This window comes from Cavia porcellus, unplaced genomic scaffold (assembly GCF_034190915.1).
Source record: "Cavia porcellus strain 051 isolate PalLab524CR breed Dunkin Hartley unplaced genomic scaffold, mCavPor4.1 scaffold_5, whole genome shotgun sequence".
NCBI lineage: Eukaryota > Metazoa > Chordata > Mammalia > Rodentia > Caviidae > Cavia > Cavia porcellus.
In genome coordinates, this window is record NW_026947488.1 from 53,603,529 (window position 1) to 53,619,278 (window position 15,750).

Sequence of the window (15,750 nt, forward strand, 5' to 3'; positions counted from 1 at the left end):
CTCACCTAGGATGCTCGAATGCCCAGAGAACACATTCCCCAGTCAGGGACACACCACAGTCTCAGCCAGCACCCTGGAGACCATGCATGAGTGTGCAGAGATGCCAGGTGGGGAAAAGGAGTGGAGGGGGCATGGAGAGGCCTGTCTCAAAGACAGCTGAAGAGGGGCCTTGTCCTGCCACCTTAAGCCCCACAGGAAAAGCCCCTGGCTAATTTTTAGTCTACGGTGGGAGCCAGCTCCAGATGTGGCATTCTTCAAATATTAATTATACATTCCTGAGAGCACTAACAGATGGGATACAGGGATGGATGGTCAGGGGAAGACAAGTTGGGAGAGATTATGGTACCTCACTGGTTCAGAAATGTCACTCTTGGTGTTCCCCTTACAGGGTGGGAGGCCACGGGTACAGCAGGTTTGAAATACCACAGATACCTAGAGAGGCACAGTAGGAGAAGGAGAGCAGAAGACTGGCGCTGGGGGTCACTGAGTGCTGGGACATGCTGAGCAGTTCCTCAGCTTTGACATCTCTGTACCTGCCCCCACTCAGGGCTGGCCTGGCAGGTTCCAGGATGGGTGGGAAGAGCAGCCTGTTTCCCCTACCTGTGTGACAATGCCACAGGAATAACCAGCAGTATGCTGCTGGGCCAAGTCTACCATGGGGCTCAGGGAGCTTGGGGAGAGGGTAAGGCAATATGCCATTTATGTCCTGCTAGGCCAGTGAAGCACTGAGAGCTGTGGACGGGAAAAACATTCCTATGGACCCAGACTTGTATCGAGCCTTCTCAGAATGAGACTGTAGCTCCCAGATATGGCCATTCCAGGTCCCTTTCCCGGGCCTGCTTTGGCTATACAGCTTCCTCCCACTCCCACCATCAGTGGAGGATCTTCTTCGATCCAGGGAAGGTGTTTTACCAGGTCAGAAACCCATCCCAGGACTGGTACACCTGGTGAACCAAATACTTTTTCTTCCTGCCTGCTAATGATCCCTCCTGACTTTGCTTTCCCACAGGGTCCTCTGGTTGTTCCCCTTATACCCTAGACACTTGGGAGAAGGGACAGGTTCCTGGCTGTACTCCTTGGAATGCCTTGGGCTTCAGAGCAGAGACCTGCCCATGTCCACAGCATCCCCATGCACCCCCAGGAGCCTGATGAATTATTCGTCCTGATCAGCCTCATTATGTAAATGAGCTCAGAGCCTAAGCATATGTTCTCTGCTCTCCCCCCAGGACGGGGACAATATGGTGCTGGTAGAGGAGGGTAGAGAAGGGGCTCAGGAGACCTCACTCAGCCCCAAGGGGGCTAAAGAGCTAGATGGCCATTTCTGTGGCCTACTGAGGGTAAGAGTGGGCCAGGGTGGGTAGGGCTGAAGTACACAGGAGGAGTGGCTTGGGAGGGCCTGGCTAATGTTTGAGGGCAGCAGCATGTAAGTACCAGGATCCAAGCTAGGCACTGGCCTAGGAGGTTGGATGGGGAAATGCGATGGAGTCTTCACAAACAGACTCCATGCCCTACCAAGGCATGCCACGCTACTAACTGTAAATGGGCCACAGTCTGCTCCCAGTGGTACCCCAATAGGTTGTGGTAAGGTCGAGAGAAGGAGAATGCCAAGGCAAGGAAAATGTTCCCAAACGCCACTGTCTGCAGTTTCTGCTGTCTTGCAGCTGCCAGCCCTCAAGGCTCCAAGCTACTGGGGGTGGGGCAGCTTCTAGGACTGGGGCAGGCAGGGAGAGCAGTTGCAGAGGGGGCTTTGACACTAGGATCACCTCAGCTGCAGGTGTTTGGGGTCAGCTCAGAATCAGCTCAGAGAGGCTGGCCGAGGAGTAGCTCTGGTGGGAACCAAGGCTGTCAGCTTTGATGGTGCTGGGTCCATGGCCTCACTGACAGCTAGGTCAGTGCTCTGCTCCAAGGACCCTCCTGACCTAGGAGAGCCAGGCGTGAACCTGGAGACACAGGCATAGCCCATGGGAGGGGGGCCCCTGATGGCTCCTTTCTGCTCCCCCAGGTCTGCCCCTAGAACTCTACACCTAACCCCACTGCCATTTCACCTGTGCACCTCCCTAGAGTGCCTTGGGCCAAGAAGTAGCCCCAGAGCTGTCAGCGGGAAATAAGAGGCTGAGGAAGCAGGTGAGAAAAACTGGAGCAGGACAGAGCTGCTGGAGAGCTGGCAGCCTTGGGCAGCAGAGGGGCTGCCAGGAGGAGTGGATGCCTGATCAGCACTTCTCTGCCTGCCTGCCACACCAGGCAGGGCCCGGCTCCAGCCCAGCTCCCTGCTGCCCCAGGTTCATCTTGTCCACACTCCCAGGAGTGGGAATGCAGCCACAGGAGGGGCCCAGGCCCAAGCCCCAGGTCTGCCACAATCCAGCTTTGTCACCCCCACCTTTGTAGGGGTAGGGAAGACCCAGTGATGAAGGACCTGCAATCACTCAGGTCCCATTGAAAGGAAGGGAACACATCCTAGAAGGGAAAACAATTAACAGGAGAAATTCAAATCCAATGCCATTTTTACCTTCAGACTTGCCAGTCACACTGTGGGTTGAAAAGGAGGATCAGAGGGGTCAAAGTTTTGCCTACTAGAATAAGACAGGTTCATTGAACAAGGATTCCACCTTGGTCCTTACCATCCAGGAAGCTAACAGACCCAAGTCTCAGGCATAAAGCATGCATACTATTTTCTCATAGGCAAACATTCAGCGTCTGAGTTACCACTAAGCATAAAATAAACAACATCCCAGAGCTGAGATTTCAAAGCATGGAAGAGTCTTAACTGCTACATCAGATCTCTCTGTACAAAACACTGTCTTTGGAAGGGCGGATGATGTTCCTTTCAGGGAGCTATCATTCTTTTCTTAACCTACACGGCTGTACTTGGAGGTGTCCACTTAAGAGCCTGGTTAGTGATGAGCGCTATTCCTGAGCCTAAATTGACTCCTGTTCCGGAACAGAATTTCCTACAGTGCTTTCTCTGGAAGCTCTGCTAGCTTCCAAGCACAGCTGAGTCACTGAGAGTTCACAGAAGGAGTGGGACGCAACTACTGTAATTCTAGCCCAGCAACCAGGAAAGGGAGGTTGGAGACTCTGGACCATTGCAGGAAGGACAGTGAGCAGGGCTAGTTGTTGAGACCTTCAGACCTGGACCGTGTTACCCCTTCATTAGTTACCTTTGATAAGCCCTATTTGTTCAGGGGTTCTACATCACAAGTAATGTCAACTCAGTGTCACCCCCATATTGTGGGCACCCATAGAAACTAAGTATGGGGGGAAAGACCGATGATGACTCCCATGGCCCCTGCCCCCAGAGGTTAATCTGCTGACCACAGTCCTGACCTTAAGGGATGACAGAAACACTGAGAAACATCTAATCACTGAACTCTGGGTCTGGACTCTCAACAGAAGCCCCATAGTAACTCATCTTTTCTGTTGTTCCCAGGCCAACTATTAGCAGGAGATCCCAGTTAATCCCCTACTTGGTTCTGGCCAAGACTTTCCAGCCCAGGCCCCAGCTAAGAGATCCCCAGGAGCCCCACCCCCAGCTCTCCAAGAGCTCAGATCTCTGAGCCTCCACATTTCCACATAAAGAGCAACAGCTCAGGAGCCTGTGGCCTGACAGTGACACATTTTGCAGCCTTCTGGAGGTGACGGATAGCTTGCTCTTCACATCACTATTTCAAACATTAACATAATCTTCCAGGATGAATGTGCTTGCTAGAGTCTAATCAATCACCCCTCCTGTACCTTGATCCCTCATCCCAACGCAGAATGCAGGCTTGCCACTCCTCACAGGCTTGTTTCCCAGGCTTCTTTGGCTTGGCCGTCTTAGCATTCTGGTATTACTCCCTTGGGCTTTATCACATCTTAGAGTTACTGGCCTCTCAAGAGCCTGAGCTCCGACCTCAAGCACTACCTCAAATACAGAGCCCATCCACAGGGGAGCTCTGTATCCTCCCAAAGGCAAGAGTCTCTGTTCCCAAAGGCCAGAGGGTCATTGCTCCAAAAACTACCTTGAAAAGCACAGATCAAGACCTCAATAATGCTTCAACACTGTCAACCCACTTGAAGGAGGGTCCCTGGAGGGAAACAGGTGCACTAGGCTTACCTCACGGAGCTGCTGAACGCCTCCAAAGATCCGCATCACGCCGTCAATCTCTTGCTCCAAGCGCCGGGCCCAGTGCTGCATCCTGTGCACAGAGAGGACAGAGATGTCAGGTTTACTTGAAGCTGGGAAAATCCAGCCCCTGCCTCCTGGGGGTGGGGAGGGGAAGACCAGGGCAGCCATTCATTCAACCCAATTTTCATTAAAGGAGAAAGAGAAGCAAGGAACAGTATGCCTGCAGTTTGCCTTTAAAGTCCAGCCCTGGGGGCCTGGCCTCTCCGCAAGTACTGTTGGCCAGCCGGAGAGGAGAGAGGAGTGTATTGTGCAAGTGCTGAGGAAGTTCAGCAACTTCAAGAAGCCTGCAGGGGGGCTACTTTTCCCTGTGAAGAGCCAGACCTTGATGTAGCTGTTCTGAACACGGGGACTTCTAGATACTAGGGAAGAAGGAGGCAGGACAGAGCCAGGTGGGGCCTAGGGAAGGGGAGGGAACACAGCTGTAACCCCTACACCATCATTACCCCTACACCCCCATATTGTGGGCACCCATAGAAACTAAGTATGGGGGGAAAGACCGATGATGTGTTGTGTAAGCCTGGACAGGTCCCTGCCTCTCTGGACCTCATTTAAGCAGTGGACATGGAGAGTTCCTGGCTCACAAAGCCCTCTGCTTGCCAGTATCCTGGTAGACAGATGCTTATCTGAGGTCCATTGCTAGATTCTCAGCATGAACTCAACCACTGGCCCAGTGTGGACAGTCCTACCCCTTTCTGGGAACTTAAGCCTCACAAATGCTTCATCTGAATCACAGATGAAGGTGTACCTTGTACCACCCTAGGGTCATTTTAACCCATCTGTTTCTCAGCTTCCTTTTCTGAAATGAGAAGCTTATTTGGGGCCACCTCTTAGAGTATCACAAGCACATGAGAAAAAAAAAGAACACCTGAGAATAGGTGCCCCAAGGGCACTGTTCAGGGATATTTGTGAGTAAGCAGGACCACGTGGCCCTGTACTCTCCACTCCATACCCAGGAAGAGTGAAGGTATCTGGGGGAAGGCCTCAGCTGGGTTCAAATCTGTGACCTTCCCCTTCAGACAGTGTCAGATGCTCTCTGTGGTGAACAAGTCTCCCTGCTTTCATGTGCCTGAAAAGATACTTCAGCTTCCTCTTCCTCTGACACATTTCCATTCTGCAGGCTAAGGCTTCTCTAGGGAGGGCTCACAGGAGAACCACCATAGAGCCTGAAATACACCAAGAGTCAAGTACATTGCATAGGGCACAGCAGGGACAGAATGATGCTTGGAAGGTTGCATCTGGTCCCAGCACCTCTCCCTGGGCCTGCCATCTTCCCAGTGTCACTTGGAACCAGGACCATCTCCTAGCTCCCTGGGTCAGAAGTGCACAAGCATTCACCCTGGCCCCTGCCCCTCACCCCTCCTCCTGCCTTTGGCTTGGGGGCTGGGTACAAGCCATTGTGTGTGCCTGGGTCGGTTGGCATGGGAACTCGGAGCAGGAGGCAGGCAGATCACTAATTGCAATTTGCCAAGCTGAATGTCAGGACCATGATGGGAAAAAAATCAACATCAAATGATAGGAGTAGGTATGCCCCATGGTGACATTGCCCATCCCATGTCCTAAATCATAGTCCATAACAACAAATCTGCAAAAATCAAAGGAAAAAAAAAAGATAGAGGTATTAGGTTTGGCTTGTTGCTGCTTGAGCCACAGCCTGATTCCCACCTCTGCTCCCCACTGCAGGGGAAACTAACCCTGAGTCCGGGTGGAAGCCAGGCTGCAGACTGGGGTAGAAAAAAGCAATCAGGCTTCAGGTGCCCACTTAGAGAGGGTAAGGTATAGCCAGAGAATAGAGAGCCGCCTTAGTTGGCTACTGTTTACCAGGTGCCAGAGTCTTGGCCCTGGCTTGGGTGGACAATGTGACAAGTGGGTCTTTTGTGATCCTGAAAAGCAGAACCCTGGTGGATGATACTGGGATGGCCTACCACATAGCTCTGTGTCCAGCCTGGCAGGTGGCAAACAAATAAGCAAGGTCAAGGATCTGATCTCCAAAAGGAACCATTAGTTCTGCCCTGCCCCTGCCTCTGACCTCAGCCACTTACCACTCCAGGGGACACAATGTTAATCACAATCCTTCCTAGACTAAAATATGCAAGAGTATCCACTGTGTACAAAGTGTAGTGCCAGTTATAACACTTTTTTTTTTTGTCTTTTTGAGACAGGGTTTCACTATGCAGTTCAAGTTGGCCTTAAACTCACTTTGTAGCCTAGGCTGGCCTCCAACTTGCAGCACTCCTCCTGCCTCAGTCTCCTGAGGGCTGAGATTACAGGTGTGAGCCACCATGCCAAGCCCAGCCATGTGTCCTTTTATATCACCTCACACAAAGATAGCAAACATCACCATCCCAATTTACAGTTGAGGAAACTGAGGCACAGAGGGTTTAGTGGACCTGCCCAAGATTATCTGTCCAGGAAATGATAGCCAAGACTTGTTTCAGAAGTGTGCTAGAGTCACAAGCCTGATACATAAGCACCGATCCATGTGCTCCTGACCAACTTGGCATTTAGTGCCGTCAGCTTGGAGGAATAAAGCTAGTCACAGTGGGAATATTTACACCTTCGAAATCAGTAAATGCTAAGAATCACAGGTTTTCTCCCTGGAGAGTGGACTGAGAACATTTACCAGAACACAGTGCCACCCCGGGGTCATGAACTCTCTTCTATATGCCTATAGGTCTCAGTTTCTGGGATCTCACAGATAAGTGCAAGGAAATTCACCGGAAGAACAGACATAGATGCCGAATTTTTATTTTGTGCAGACAACACATTATTAATATAATCACCATCACTTCATGTAAAAAGTCTGTTTCAACACTAAAATAATTTTTAGAAAAACCAAATCTCAGGATAAAGTCAAGTTCTCTCTCTAGACACACTTCTGTGTCTTTCTCTGTCATATACTCATACACACACACACACACACACACACACACACACACACACACACACACACGCTCTGCACTTCTATCAGGCTGAGTCACTTTGGACTCTGCCGTGGGGTGGGATGTGCTGACTGGCTCAATGTGACACATACACCATCCCAGAGTCTAAAAGTGACTCCAGCCCTGTGTCTGGCATTCTAGGACCGATAGGCAGACCCTCGGCCCTAGCAAACTGCCCATCAGCACAGTGCCAGGAAAAGCAAGTTATTCTGATTCTTTGCCTAAATCAAACCCAACTAGGAAGGCAATATATGTATCTTAGAGTCAAAAAGAACATGACAGAGAACTGGAAAGTAGATTTCATTGCCACAGAAATATGATTTTGTGAGTTCTAGGGTTTGGCCAGTATCCTTGGCTGGCTCTAGAGAGTGACACATGGGCACTGAGGAAGCCAAGGGGTGACTATGCCTCCATAGTGCTCCTGACTTGGGACTGGAGAATGCACCTAGCAAGCTAAGTCCAACCTAGCTAGGCACAACTAGGTTCACTCCCACAGAGAGTCATGAGAGCTTTGGAAAATGAGGCATAAATATACATCAGGATTCGAAGCCCCACTGAATCAACGTCAGACTGACCAAATCCTGCCCAGGTTCCCACTGAGTTGGTTCCAAGTTCCTGGCTTTGGCAATGTCTCCCAGCCAGAGAGTGCTGTCTGCAGCTCAGATGCAACAGAGAGGTCTACCTAGTAGCTCCCCATAGCCTTGTGATTTTCCATACTCTTTTTCTGAGATGACATTGCTTACTTCTAAGTGCTTTTAAGTACCAAACTAGCAAGACAGTGGGGGAGTGTCTGGCAGGAGACAGTGCACCCAGGGGCTACACTTCCTGAGTGGGTGTACACTGGAGATTGAGACAAGTCCTCTGATGTACCCAAACCTAGGGGGGAAAGGCACTGCAGCCCATCTCACAGATCAGCACCCTGAGCTGGCAGGGGTAGCGCAGGTTCCCATACTTAGAAGAAAGCCAGACCTATTCCCTGGCTCCATCAGGCCCATGAGCTCATCCTTCTAGGACAGTGTAGCCTGGGGAAACCTCGGGGGAGAGGCCACCTCTGCCAGCTGTGCAACCTTGGATCTTCAGCCTTTCCATGGGTCAACAGGTTTCATGGTGAACAGCTAAATAGATCTTATTGGGCAGATAATCGAGGCACATTGACAGGGAGTATTATTACTGGGCAGTCCTTAAGGTCTAGAAGCTCATCCAGTACAACCTTGCTCCTCCAAGATCCAGGGCCCACTGAGTACTCAGGAAGTGATTGATAAATTCCTATACTGGGAGAGGGTGGTTGGAGAAAGGTGCTTCAGGGAAGGCCTGGCGGGTTGAGGTAGCCCAGCAGGAAAGAAGATGGAATTGTATGCTGGGGATGCTAGGCCTTGGTCTCTAAAACTAAGAGGAGTGGGGATGGGGAATGATGTACCTGCAGACAAGAAAGCGAAGTCAGGGCTGGGGATTTAGCTCAGTGGCATAAGCACCTGCCTTGCAAGCAGGCGGTAGTGAGTTCGATCCCTGGTACCAATAAAAATGAAAAAGACCAAAAAAAAAAAAAAAAAAAAAAAGTGAAGTCAGCACCAGTTACAGGGCAAGACCCCAGCTACAAGTCAAGGAGACCCCGAGTAAAACAGATCATTTGGATGGGGGCAACCAGCTGCAAATGTTCACCCAGGGAGGGGACAGGGAAGGAGAGGAATAGAGGGGTAAGAGAAAGCGACCATGTGCAGATGCAGCAGTATAGATTAAACTGTTGCCAGTTGTTAATTTTATATGTGAAGTTGATGATCAGAATGTGATTTAATTGTATAGTATAATCCAGGCTTTTGGAATAAATTATGCAGAAAACTCAGCTATAATTAAACAAATCGAAAAACCAGAGACAGGTGACACTGCAGGTTTACCCTAAGAGGGCATGGATGGGTGTGGGCGGTTGACCCAGTAGAGGGGCCAGGAAGAAGGGGGAAGGGGCCTGTTTAGAGTAGGCAGGGCCAGGTCCAGGAGAGGCCGGGCCTGGCAGGAGATCCGGGCCCAGGGCCCCAGGCTCAGCCTCTACAGGCCCTTCTCATCACACATAGAGGCTTTTGCGCCATCAAAGTTCTGCTACCTCCTCCAGGAAGACTGTCTGGAAATATCGTGTTCCTCCAAGAGCCTACAGCTCTCCCCAGAGCTTAACAGGATGGCCACTGTGTGGGGAGGGGTGGACACTGAGGGTGGGATGCAGGTGAAGTGAGAGGGTGGGTGCTAGGACGGGGCTTGGCTGGGGCAGGCAAGCGGAGTAAGGGGGAAGGCACAGCAGAAGCCCCCTGCTGCCAAGGACACAGTGAACCAAGCTGGCAATGGCAGAAGCCCCAGGTCTCCCGCTTCTCTCATGGCAGGCTGGCAAATTATTTTCCCAGCTCTGGGGGAGGAACAATTTAAAATAAAGCGCTATTTAATTATTCTGATTATATTTCAGCTGGCTTGCCACTTCCTACTTCTATGCCTATGCAGTCTTGTGAAAGGGAAAGAAAGAAAGGGCAGGAAGGAGTGGGGCAGGAGTGACAGACAGACCAAAGAGTTTCGAGAGTCTGGGCTAGGCTGACCCAGCCCAGGGGAAAACAAGTAGGCGTGGGCACAGGACCCATTACCCCCTGCCACCTGGAAAGGGCTTGCTGCCCCTGGATGGCCACTCAAATTTCAGAGAGCACTGGCTGCAAATGGCAGAAAGCTCAAGGTTGCCCCTCAGGAGTCATGACATCTCCAGGGGTACTTCCCCCGGCAAATCTTCCCTGACTATTTGGGCAGACGTCCCTCTGTACCTGAATGCCCAGGTCCAAATGTGCTCTTCTAAGCCCTGGGACCAGACATGTGCTCTTAAGCTTTTATTTTTCTATGGAGAAAAAGCTTATCACCTTGCCTAGCTGCCAGGACCCAAAGAGGAAGCAAGGGGAAGCCCTGCCTCATGTAAAGGACACTGGTAAGGACAGCTGACACCGGCCCCCGGAAGTGTCATGCTGTAGGGTGCTCTCCCTGCCATCCAGTCTCCCTCTTCACACTGGGCCTCAAGGGGTGTGTGGCCCCCTGCACTGTTTCTGAGGTCCTAATGCAGGGGAGCCCTGATGTGGCACCTTGTCCTGGGACTTCTGCGCCTTCTCTCTCTAGAGCATTTTCCTGCTTATACACTCAGCAGAGGAGTCAGGTCTCAGCATCCCATCACTGAGGGCAGGTTTCCTGTTCAATCCAATCTGATCACAGCCTCCAAAGGATGACGGGGCTGGCATAAGACAACACCCAAGCCAAAGTCACCCACTCCCCAGAAGCAAAGCCAGCCAAGCCATAGAGGCTGATGAGGTCAGCACCAGCCGTTCACCACCAAACTCTGGAGGGGAATAGGCCAGAACAATATGGAAGTACATTTCTTTAGCTGACCCATGGGAGTACAAGGTTTCCCAGCTAGCTACCAGCCAATTCACAAGCAGGTAAACTGAGGTACAGGACTCTAAGGGGACTAGCTATCTTCAAAACATTTGTGTTTCAGCTAAGGGGACCACTAGAGCCAGGAACATGAGCCGCTTGGAGTACCAAGTCTCTCTCAAAGCAAGTTCCCCTCCATTCCATGCACATGGGCGAAGGCACCCCAGTTGTCACATGGATTCAGAAGAGCTTGAATTAGCCCAAATCCACCAGTCTCAACTACGTGTGTCTTGGGACCCTGCCCAAATTACGGCTCCTTAATGAGGTTATTAATTATGGGGCTGTCCTATCCTTCTCTTTGCTGAAAAAGAACTTTTTCTTTAACTGGTGCTCAGCTGGGAGGCTGCAAGCTTGCACCTCCCACCTCAGGCAGCCATCCAGCTTTAATTAGGGCACAGGGTCCAGCTAGTATTTACTCTAACACCCTGTTGGAAGAGGGATGGAGAAAGCAAGGCCCAAGCCAAGGAGCAGCATCACTCAGGGTTGAGAGGCATCAACTGGCCCACAGAGGAATGGCAAGTATCCAGGGTAACACTGCAAAGGACCACAGCACCACCATTAGTACAGAAGCTAGGACTCAGGAGCGACCAACAGTCAGAGTGGACTGCACGGACAGGTAAACCTCGGCCACAAGCAGGAAGCTGAGAAAGGGGAAAGACACTTCCCAACAGTAGTTAGGAACAGAATGCTGATGGTTGACCTCTAACTTCTGTTTCTGCCAGGTGTTGCCATGTGTCCTTGGTGACATGCATTTTGCTATCCTAGACCTCAGGTTAGTCATCTAAAAAGTGAACAGAACAGTACAGGATGGTCGCTGTCATAGCCACAGGGTTTCTGCACAGTAGCTGGGCAGGATGGCCTTTCCTCCTCCTTGAGCCTAGCCTGGGGTTTTCCAGCAGCAGGAGGCCCCTATGGTGGGCTGCTCCAGATTCCAGGGGAACAAAGTCTGCCCAGCAGCTCCTGCAGTACTGCAGGAGGGGCTAGAGAAAGCCCATGGAGCACTGGGGCAGGCGGGAGGTGCAGAGCAGAGAAGGATGTGCTGCAATGGAGAGGCGAGAACAGGGAGCACTTGAGCCCCAGACCCTGGGAAGAGCAGGGGTGGAGCAATGGCAGTGGGGATTGCGTTGACAATACAGGGCCAGCCCTGGCTGTGTACCAGACCCTGCTCCGTGGCCCACACCCTGCGCTGTGGTGTGGCTTGTCCAAATTTCAGATTTCTGGAGATTCATGTCTCAGAGAGTCTGCTTGGGATCGTCCCTGCCAGGGGCCTGCCAGAGACTGCACTGCACTCTCTTTGTTAATCTCCACAGTAGCCATATCATTGTTCTCAATCTTCAAAGGGGAAAACTGAGGAACAGAGCAATCCAGTGAAGTACCCAAGATTGCATGGTTCCTGAAGGCCAATTGGGCTGGCACAGCCTTCAGGATGCCAGTCTTTTCATTGTTTGTTTTGAGAGAGGATCTCACTATATAGCCCAGGCTGATCTCCCAAGCGCTAGGATTGCTCCAATCCTCCTGCCTTAGCCTCCCAAGCGCTAGGATTACAGGTGTGCACCACTATGCCCAGGAGATGCCAGTCTTGAATCCCAGCTTCTGGGGTGGCAAGACCACTTGGGCTACTCTGAATGTGCCCATCTTCCAGCTCCTGACCCTCTTCCCCCTGGGCCCACTCTCCAGCTTCCACTATCACCTACCTCCTACCAGCTGAAGGCTGCTCCCTCTGCTCAAGTCAAAAGCCTCAGGGGGACCTGGAACGCACTCCTCACCCCCATTAACCTCTCCACAAATCCTACTGGCTCCACTTTCACAATGTACCCGCCACCTACCACTTTCCTGGCCCCCTACTTGCCCTAGGCAACTGCTGTCCCTACTGGATCAGCAATTACCAGCTCACTGGTCACCAGCTTCTGCCCTGGCACCTCAATCCTCTCTGTCCACCTCTACACAGGGGTGCCCTTTTGGAGTGTTGTTTTTCCGGGCAACACCAAGCTCTAGCTCCATGGCACTGGAGGAAAAGCCAAAACCCAGCCTGTGGCTGCACCTCCAGTAACCCACTGGCCTTCTCAGTGTGGCCTGGACACACCCTGATGCAGGCTGTTCTTCTGTCCAGGGTCATCTCTCCTCAGCAATCCCTCTCACCTCCCCTCTCACCTCCTTCAGTTCTCTGAACACTTCACCAGCTCAGTGAAGTCCACACTGACCCCCTTTAGAACTGCATCCCACAGCGAGATTAATCTCCATGCACTTCCTGGGGTTACTGTTTTAGTTTGCATTCTCCTTTTTCCTTTAGTATTGCCTCTGCCTTGGGCTGTGAGCCTTGAGGGAGGATCCTCCTCACCAGCTCAGAACGGGATCTTTGCTCAGAGAATATACTTTCCCAGTGTCCACTGATCCCCCAGACACACTGCCTCAGCCTGTGTGTGGCCACCCCGGGAACAAGACAGTTGGGTGGGCAGCAGGAGCCTTCAGAGGGGCTGGAAGTACGAACGTTTCTCCAGTGCTGCCCCAGGAAACCCTCCCTTCCCCTGGCGAGTCTCTGTATAAATTATTAAGGCTCACTTATGATGGGCCTGCTCAGGCCTGTGGCTTCCCTGCATAATTCATGGCTCTCCCAGAAGGGCCACGTACTGGCACAGCCACTTCTTCCAGGAAGCAAGAAGAAAGTGCAAAGAAGGAGTGATCTAGACCTGGGCTACCCTCCACTGTGTCTCTATCACTCTGGTCTCAAACTAAGTCACCCAGAGCCTCCACCCACCCTTTCCCTAAGGTGCTTTCTTCTGTGCACTTAAAATACTGCTTCCTGGGACCAGAGATTCCACAGCTTCTGCCAAGTTCACTCACTCCTGTCTATGCCTCAATTTTCCATCTGTGGGGTGATGAGGCTGAGTTGCACAGGTGGTTTTTAAACTGCAGTGGCAGCAGGATTATCCAAAATCCTGTGTGCACTTTAGGGTCCAGCTTAGACATGTTTTTGATTCCATGAAAGTCCTGATACACAGAGACGAGCAGCCAAAGACCCAGTGTGCAATGTGGTGGGTGAACCCTCTCCTGAGATCTGAGATGGAGCCAGCACCTCCCTGGTGACCAAGGCTCATGAGTCTCTGAAGAGCCAGCACTCAGGTATCATCGTAGATTTCCCAATGGTCCTGAGCTGGGACTTGGCAATAAGCAGGAGGAGCTATTGAACCAGCCGAAGCCAGAGGGCAAAGCAGAGAATCCAGGCCAGGGCCACTGGGATAAGCATTTGCCATCTGCTCCCCAGGCCTGGAGTCTCCCCACTACCACCCATTTGTGAAATTCCCATCGCACCTGACTCTGAGCAGTGCACTGGGGCAATGACAAAGACCATGGACACTTTTTTAAAAAAGATTTTGTAATAGTCAATATGAACCGATAACAGTGATTTGGCTACAAGTTTTACCTTTCAAACAGACCCACAAATGACTGTGTTAGACTGTGTTAACGCAGAACACAGTGATTTTTAAAATCACCAAAACTCCTACTCTGTAAAACACCAGAAATAAAAATAAATTTGAACTGTGGTTATGTCCCATTTTATTACCATTTAATTCTTAAGTATTCGTGGGCTATTCCTTTTTCTTTAACAAAGCAAATAGTAGTGATACTATATGCTACTGGGAGAAAAGTACGAGCTTTGGTATATAATTCTTTAAAAATAAATTTCAATTAGACCCACAAGCTTAAATATCACATAGTTTCTCATGAAAAACTCAATGTATATGGGGCTGGGGGTTTAGCTCAGCGGCATAAGCACCTGCCTTGCAAGCAGGCAGTTGTGAGTTCAATCCCTGGTACCAATAAAAACGAAAAAGACCAAAAAAAAAAAAAAAAAAAAAAAAAGCCCTCAATGTATAAATAAAGTGAAAAATAAGACTTGATAATAGAAAAACTAAGGAGAAAAAAGTTATTTTATTTCAGGATGGAAAACAGATCTAAAATAAAAGTGTACATTGATTTAACACCATTGTCTTATGGTTTTTATGTTTTTTCACAGATAGTTTTTGTTATGTCTGAATTTATGATAATTTCATAAGGGCTTTTAAGATAAATAAATGAAAGTGATGTTGGTAAAAAAAAAGGGGGGTGAAAAGAATGAGGAAAAGGGAATTGAGATGTGTTATGTACATATACCAACTCCTACCATTATATGCTGAAAACATGTATTAATAATTAAAAATTATTAATAATTAAAAAATTAACTCTTTCAACTAGTTAAAAAAATGAATGTGTTAAAAAATGAAAGTGTAAAATGAATGTGTAAAAAAATGAAAGTGTTATTGACTATATCATCTTAATTTTAAAAATACAAAGAAGCCAGGCAATAAACTTAACTGCCATACAGCATGTCCAGTTTCCTCTAAATCAAGGATTTGCTAGGCTTCCCAGCTGCCCTGTCAGAAAGCCCTTCTCTGGGGTAAATTTATTCAGAACACCGAGAAGTAGGTACAGAACAGGGATGTGAGGAGTTCACCCAGGAGTGCTGCTGTTACTCCAGACTGGGCACTGTGAGGTCTGTGCCACCTCATCACCTCAGTGCATTCCCCAGAGTCAGGTTCGATGGGAATTTCACTAATGGGTAAGCTGAGGTTCTGCGAGATTAGCTCTCGGGAGGTGGGCACATGGCCACAGGCCCTGCATGTCCCCCAGATGCTGTGCCCAGGCATCTACTTCCCAGTCAATCTCAGGTTGAAACACCTGTGGAGGTCAACGGTCAGTCAAAGGGAACCCAGAAGCTGCAGCCTCTTGTTTGGGGCCTACACAGTAGCTGAAGCCTGACTAGCGGTCAGGACAGCCCTGTCCGTATTTCACCAATCACTCTGGTCAGACTCTGTGATTCACACATCCCCATCTCCCCTCTTGCACACACCATCCCCCGCCCCCCAGCATGAGTCAAATCCTCATGGATCCACAAATAGCTGTCCTCTGTGCACATCCTCAACTTGGCTTCCTGCCTCAAGGAGGACAGAGACTCCCTCAGGGTCCTTAGCTCTTCTTCATGGAAGGGCCCAGGTACTAAGGAGAAGTCAAGCTAAGACTTCAGAACCCAACCCACCAAGGCCAGCTTGTTCTCTGACCTTGTCTTTCATTTACCTAGCTACATCACCTTTTTCAGGAAGCCTTCCTAAACCCCACCCCACATCCTTCTCAAAGCACAGTCCTTGCTGCGTTTTTACCAAATCT

At 50.3% G+C, this 15,750-nt stretch overlaps 1 protein-coding gene across 12 annotated transcripts in view; it reads right to left on the reverse strand.

The window, feature by feature from the left end:
* Nucleotides 1–15,750, reverse strand: part of Cacna2d2 (calcium voltage-gated channel auxiliary subunit alpha2delta 2) — a 128,946-nt gene that overhangs the window by 96,577 nt on the left and 16,619 nt on the right. For all 12 annotated transcript variants that reach the window (XM_063248906.1, XM_063248896.1, XM_063248895.1 and 9 more), the window contains exon 2: nt 4,094–4,175. In XM_063248906.1, the coding sequence (XP_063104976.1) occupies nt 4,094–4,175 (82 nt within the window). The remainder of the gene's footprint in view (nt 1–4,093; nt 4,176–15,750) is intronic.